General features: G+C 44.6%; 1 protein-coding gene across 1 annotated transcript; it reads left to right on the top strand.

Annotated features, from left to right (window-relative positions):
* Positions 1-1,772: 1,772 nt before the first annotated feature.
* Positions 1,773-5,905, top strand: LOC143880612 (uncharacterized). The gene is made up of 2 exons (XM_077383599.1): positions 1,773-4,904; positions 5,029-5,905. Exon 1 carries the CDS (start codon positions 1,773-1,775, stop codon positions 4,734-4,736), a length of 2,964 nt encoding a protein of 987 aa, XP_077239714.1. The 3' UTR covers positions 4,737-4,904; positions 5,029-5,905.
* The last annotated feature ends 659 nt before the right edge of the window (positions 5,906-6,564 follow it).

The raw sequence follows: 6,564 nt of genomic DNA, 5'->3' as shown, positions 1-6,564 counted from the left end.
CACTGTTCCTATGGCCACGGTCTATCACTTTGATCTCCTCGATTGTATAGTTATTGGTATTCATCGCTGGATTTAAATCCGGTCTATGACCTACTTCTGTCATTTTGTGGCTGTGATTTATTTCCTTATTCACCGATCATCTTTGATCGCTGATGAAAAATTTGGTGTCGCCGATTGTATCCTCCCCTTATAAGTGATCATCAAGTTTATCCTTATCATTTGTTTATGGATATCTCCATTCTCTCTGATTTTGTCGTTGTATGAGTGTTAGGTTTGATCATGGCGAACAACGTGTTGAAGAGTTGGATAAAGGAGACTATTAAAACTCTTCCGTGTGAGCATTCAAAGCGGAGCATGGCCGAGAAGTTTATTAGTGCATTCAATCATTTGAGCATACTCGGCATAGACTGGAAGTTTCTCCAAGCAGCTGCCAATCTTTGGGATCCTACTCTTCATGTCTTTAGATTCGGTTCATTTGAATTTTGTCCTATCTTTGAAGATTGGTGCGTCTTATTGGAGCTCCCATCGGAAGGACTCTGGGTCCAACCTCTGAGTCCAGATGACCCTCATTCCATTTTCTGCAAGTTGTTCAAAAATACCACGGTTGACGCTCTGTCATATTTTACAGACACAGGTGTGCGAGTTCAAGACCTCATCAAACTTTTTTCTAAAAATATCGACCCTGTCGACTCCCGTTTTCAGAGTTGTCGGCGCAGCGCCTTGATTTTCGGTGTCTTCGCGCGTTATGTCGTTCGTGGAGATTCTTATAGTGCTCCTTTGGCCTTGTTAGCTGTGGTGGATCAAATCAATGAGGGAAGGAATCCTGTTCCCACCATACTAGCAGAAACTTTCTCCGGACTGGACCTTATTGCTCGTCAGGAGGTTCATGATAATTTCTTTGGGTGTGTCAAACTGCTTTATTTGTGGCTTTGTGAAAAACTCACCATCCTTCGGCCGCAGAGCTCCCTTCAGTACACCCTCAAGGATCACCTTTCGTGGCAACCAATGGCCAATAAACCCCAATCCATTGATGAGTGGCATAATTGGTTGCAGCACGTGGAGAATGATCAATTTCATTTGGTGAGTCATTCATGCTTGCACGTTATCACTAGCACCCACCCATATCCCTTTGTGTATCTTATGGGTTTGGAAAAGTCAACCTTTTATGCACCAACCCGTTTGCTTCATCAGATCACGGGACGCCCATGTTCTCCCGGAACTGTAGCGCCTCCTCCTTGCGAAAAGCTATCCCCTGATCTTATCAATACCATTGTGGCTGCTTGGAGAAACAAGGTCGTAGAGAGGAGATTTGGCTTAATATCTAAGGTCCGATGTGGGGAATTAACAGGAAAGCTCGTGGGAAAGAGAGCTCGGATCGAAGAGCTTTGAAGATTCCTTTTCATAAAATTGTCATTTTAATTTCTTCAAATTTCATTGTAAATGGTTACTTTCATCCAATTGTTAACAAAGACTAATGTTTTGATTGTAACTACATTTTGACTATTGATCAATGGAATAGCATTTATGTCTTTCTCTTATCTTATTTGGTACAGAATACTTTATCTCAATGCTTATCGTTTTAATGTAGTATGTTAATTTCCAATTCAGGATTCTAAAATCGAGCAAACATCGCTCCCTCAGGTGTCAGTCAACCTGCGTGGTCTAGACAGTCAACCACGTCTAGACTCATTCGTCAATTCGAACCGCTAACCTTACCTGAACAATCTGCATCCTCTTTATCTGAATCATCTGAATCCCTAGAATCTGTCCAAATGGCTGAACCCAATGATGCGCTAACTAAAATTCAAGAGATGATGGTGAATCTTACCCGGGATATGGCCTTTATGAAAGAAGAGATGGCCCAAATGAAAGCCCAGTCTAATGAAAAGGTCTCTACTTCTAGAGCACCTGCAGTTCAACCCCCTCCCGGTATACCGGCAAATCCGAGCCCTGCAAATTTGAACCACCCTTTCATTTCACCAGTAGACGTCGACCTAGAAGAAGCGCAGTACGCTGAAGAATATTGCATTCCAAATGTGGCCCAGTATAATAAGGAAAAACAGGTAGCTGATCAATTGGAGAAGCTGACAAAAGAAATGGAAAGCTTGAAGCATCAAGGCCCAAAGCAGTTCGATATATCTGAGCTGATAATGTCTCCGGGAGTCACCTTGCCCCCTAAATTCAAAACCCCCGATTATGACAAATATGATGGGACTGGATGTCCCCGGAATCATATGAGGTGGTTTATTGAGATGTCGCAGCAGTGTGGGCTATCTCCTGAGCAAATGGCCAGGGTCTTTCCAATGTCTCTTACTGGGGTGGCGAAGAAGTGGTTTCTGCGTCGGAAACCTGAAGAGGTGAAGACCTTACAAAGCATCTCCAACAAATTTGTAGAGCAGTTTTCTATGGAAGAAGGGATAGAGGTTACCAAGAGGGATCTCAAGCAGTTAAAGCAAGGTCCTCTGGAGACCTTTACCTTCTTCATCCGTCGTTGGCGTCGAAAGTCTGCCCAGCTGAGCGAGAGGCTATCAGAAGAAGATCAGATCAAGTTGGTGATCAAGGGTTTGTCGCCGCAGTATTTTCATTTTATGTCCCCTCAGCATTACACCGATTTTGACCATCTGATTAAGACTAGGACGAGGACTGAGGATGCAATAGCTAAGGGTCCGAGGGCCAGACTTCCATCAGACATCAAGGAAGGAAAGAGACCCGTGGTCGTACAGAAAGAAGTTGACCACGTAAACCATGTTCGCCCAGCGGCCAGGACTGTAACAGAGGTGGCGAGACCAGCGCCAGCCCCGGTAGAGCAGAAACCTCAGAGGCACTTTGATCCCTTACCATACCCTTTACCTCTGATTCTGAAAAAATTGATAAGGGATAAGAAAATCAGACTACCTGATATTAGGCCAGTACCTAACCCGTTACCCCCATATTGGAGAGCAGACCAGTATTGTGAATACCACAGAAATTCGGGTCACCTCACTGAAAGATGTCTGGCCTTAAAGCATGCGCTCCAGACTATGTTAGAGAACGGAAAGCTTGAGGTGGAAAGGCCCAATGTAACTCGGAATCCCCTTCCCAATCATCGTGCAATTCCTCCTCCTGTAGCGAATGCCATTTTTGTCGAGGAGCCGGTTCTTGATCCATCCATTCTCATTTGCGCAATCACTCCTGATGAACCTTATATTCTAAGATTTGATCCTGAAGAGATCGAGAAGATGGAAAGGGAAAGGTCTTATGCCCTCTGGAGGGGGAGCACCAGTTTGGCAGAGACATCCTCTCCATGCGTCCTTCGATGTGAGGATGTTGAGGTAGAAAAGGAAACGCCTTATGTTCTAAGGATGAGTGATTTTGAAGAAGAGGAGGCAATTGTAGCTCCGTATGTTCTGAGAATGGATGCAGATGATTTGCTTCTGTTAGAAGATCAGTGTGACGAGCTTCGTCATGTTACCCGAGGTGGCCGAGTGTTTAAGCCCGCAGAATTGAGAGCAGAAAACCCCGCAGAAGCAGTGAGAGCAGCCGAGAATCAGGGGCAGAGTAGGCCGAGTGCAGATGAAGAAGAAGATAATCTGTTGAAGCAGTTGAAGAAGACCCAAGCAAACGTTTCTATTTGGGGCCTACTTATGTCTTCGTCTAAGCACAGGAAGGTTGTACTCAAAGAGTTGAATGCTGCTCAGGTGCCAACTGAGATCACTCCCGATGAGTTGGTAAGCCTAGTCGCTGTAACTAGGGCTTCCAAGGTGATATCTTTCACAGACGATGATTTACCTCCTGAAGGGAGTGACCATGCTCGTTCACTCAAAATTACCGTGATCTGCAACAAGAAAAGGGTACCTGAAGTACTAGTCGACAATGGGTCCGCTCTGAATATTTGTCCACTGAGTACTGCTGCGACTTTGGGCTTTGGACCTGGAGATTTTATTCCCTCAGAGCAGGGTATATTAGCATATGATGGCACCCGGCGAGATGTCATCGGAACCCTGGCCACTGAAATTCAGATTGGGGGAGAAGACTTTGACATAGAATTCCAGGTTTTAGATATTAAAGCTTCTTTCTTGTTGTTATTGGGTCGACCTTGGCTGCATAAGGTCGGAGTTATCCCTTCTACCCTTCATCAAAAGTTGAAGTTTGTTCATAACGGCAGGGTAGTGACTGTGAAGGGTGACCCAGATTTAGAAATTGGACAGATTTCGCAGGAGCTCGTAGTTGGGAAAGAAGCCGATGTCAGCTTGACAGGTTTTTCACTAGAGGTGTCGGTCATATCCATGAAAGAAGCCATGGGCGAAGAAGTTTTCTTCTTGACTAGCACCAACTCGAATGTGGTCAGGATGATCCGTAAACAGGGTTATATTCCAGGCGCAGGGCTGGGCAAATATCATCAAGGCCCTACTGAGTGGCCTGTGCTCAGAACTTTCAATGGTCTCTTTGGCCTGGGATATGAGCCGACCAAGCAGGAGGTCAAGGAAATGAAAAGATACATGCTGAAATGGGCCGAGTGCCGCCGCCGGGGTTTAGAATTGCCTATGGGGCCAATCAGTCTGATCAGAAATGGCATTTTCAGAAAAGAGGGGGCAGATTTTCCATTTTGCGGGTTTGCTGAGCCGTGGACTGATGATGTGACAGGGCAGAGGTTTCCAGGTTTCGAAATTTTCTTTAACCTAGAGTTATCAGAAGCGCCAATGAGTGCGCAGATTACTGAGGCAGCACCGAAAACTGATTGGGCCGATGTTTTATAGCCGGGCTGTCTGAATGGCATGTTTCAGATTGAATATCCAGTGGCAGCAGTGGTTGGCAGTGAGACCGAAGCGTCAGAGGTGGCAGTGATAGGCAGAGATGCATTCATTCTGAACCCCGCAGAGTTAATCACCCCAGCCGAGGGACCCTTGACCAACTGGACCTCCCAGGTTTTACCTCGAGTAGTCTTTCAGTATAGTCCCGTTTCCTCAAAAGAGTCAGTAGTGTCTAAGTATACGTCTACTTCCCAGTCTGATATTGAGTTTGTTTATTCTAACGATTCTTTTGATGCAGGTACTGTAGAAGTTGGATCTGGTTCCGGAGTCGGTGACAAGTCTCTTTCTAATAAGGTCAAGTCCAAGAGTACTTTAGATGATGAGTTTATTTCTTCAACTGCACATATGCCAGAGTTGGCTGAGTTCAATGTTGAGTTGTCTGTTGAGTCTGTGAATACATCGTTAGAGTCCAATACAATGCCTGCTGTGGGCTATTCCATTCTTGATGTAACCAATACTATGAATGAAATGAAAGACTCTTTTACATACATTCCTGTCTCTGTTTCTCCTGTTTCCATTTCAAGTACTGATTCTGCTCTTAAAACTGATAATATTAATAATGATAATCAATATTCCCCCTCTGATGAGGATGCCGACGAAACTCCCCTTGAAATCAAACATATGATTCAACAAGAGGAGAGTCGCCGAGCAAGACCGCTTGAAGAGGAAATTGAAACCGTAAATGTTGGTGACGAAACCTTAATTCGGGAAATACGAATTGGCAAAACTTTATCTCCCGAAGAGCGTGAGGAATTAATCACTTTACTTAAGGAGTTCAAGGAGGTTTTTGCTTGGTCTTATGATGACATGCCGGGATTGAGCGAAGACATTGTCCAGCATCGGTTGCCTTTAATCCCTGGCGCGAAGCCAAAAAAGCAAAAACTCCGAAAACTTAAAACAGAATGGGAGTTAAAAGTTCATGATGAAATTAAAAAGCTATTGGAAGTAAAATTCATTCAAGTTGTTGAATATCCGGAATGGCTAGCGAATATAGTGCCGGTGCCCAAAAAGGACGGAAAGGTCAGGATGTGTGTGGACTTCAGGGACCTCAACAAGGCGAGTCCGAAAGATGATTTCCCGCTTCCGAACATTGATCTTCTGGTGGACAATACAGCTGGTCATGCTCTGTTATCTTTTATGGATGGGTTTTCGGGATACAATCAGATTAAGATGGCGCCGGAGGATATGATCAAGACAGCGTTTACTACTCAGTGGGGAACTTACTGTTACAGAGTAATGCCTTTTGGGTTGAAGAATGCAGGCGCTACTTATCAGAGAGCTGCAACTGCTCTTCTTCATGATATGATCCACAAAGAAGTCGAAGTCTATGTAGATGATATGATCGTCAAAGGAAAGACTCGGCCGGAGCATACTGTCTCTTTAAGAAAATTCTTTGAAAGAATCAGACAGTATCAGCTTCGTCTGAACCCCAGCAAGTGTGTATTCGGGGTTACTTCAGGAAAGCTACTGGGATTCATGGTGAGCGAAAGGGGAATTGAAGTAGATCCTCAGAAAATCAAAGCGATCCAGGAGATGGAACCGCCGAAGACCGAAAAGCAGATCCGAGGTTTTCTCGGAAAAGTTCAGTATCTGAGACGGTTTATAGCTCATCTAACTATGACCTGTGAGCCTATTTTCAAGCTTCTAAAGAAGAATTCATCGAAGAAATGGACCGAAAAATGCCAGGTGGCTTTTGAAAAAATCAAGCAGTGTTTGTCCTTACCTCCTGTTTTATCCCCTGTCATCCTGGGTCAGCCATTGTTGTTGTATTTAT

Source organism: Tasmannia lanceolata, unplaced genomic scaffold (assembly GCF_043159265.1).
Source record: "Tasmannia lanceolata isolate RefF3 unplaced genomic scaffold, GAP_Taslan_0.1 ptg000007l, whole genome shotgun sequence".
NCBI classification, from domain to species: Eukaryota; Viridiplantae; Streptophyta; class Magnoliopsida; order Canellales; family Winteraceae; genus Tasmannia; species Tasmannia lanceolata.
This window is presented reverse-complemented; position numbering and strand designations above follow the sequence as displayed.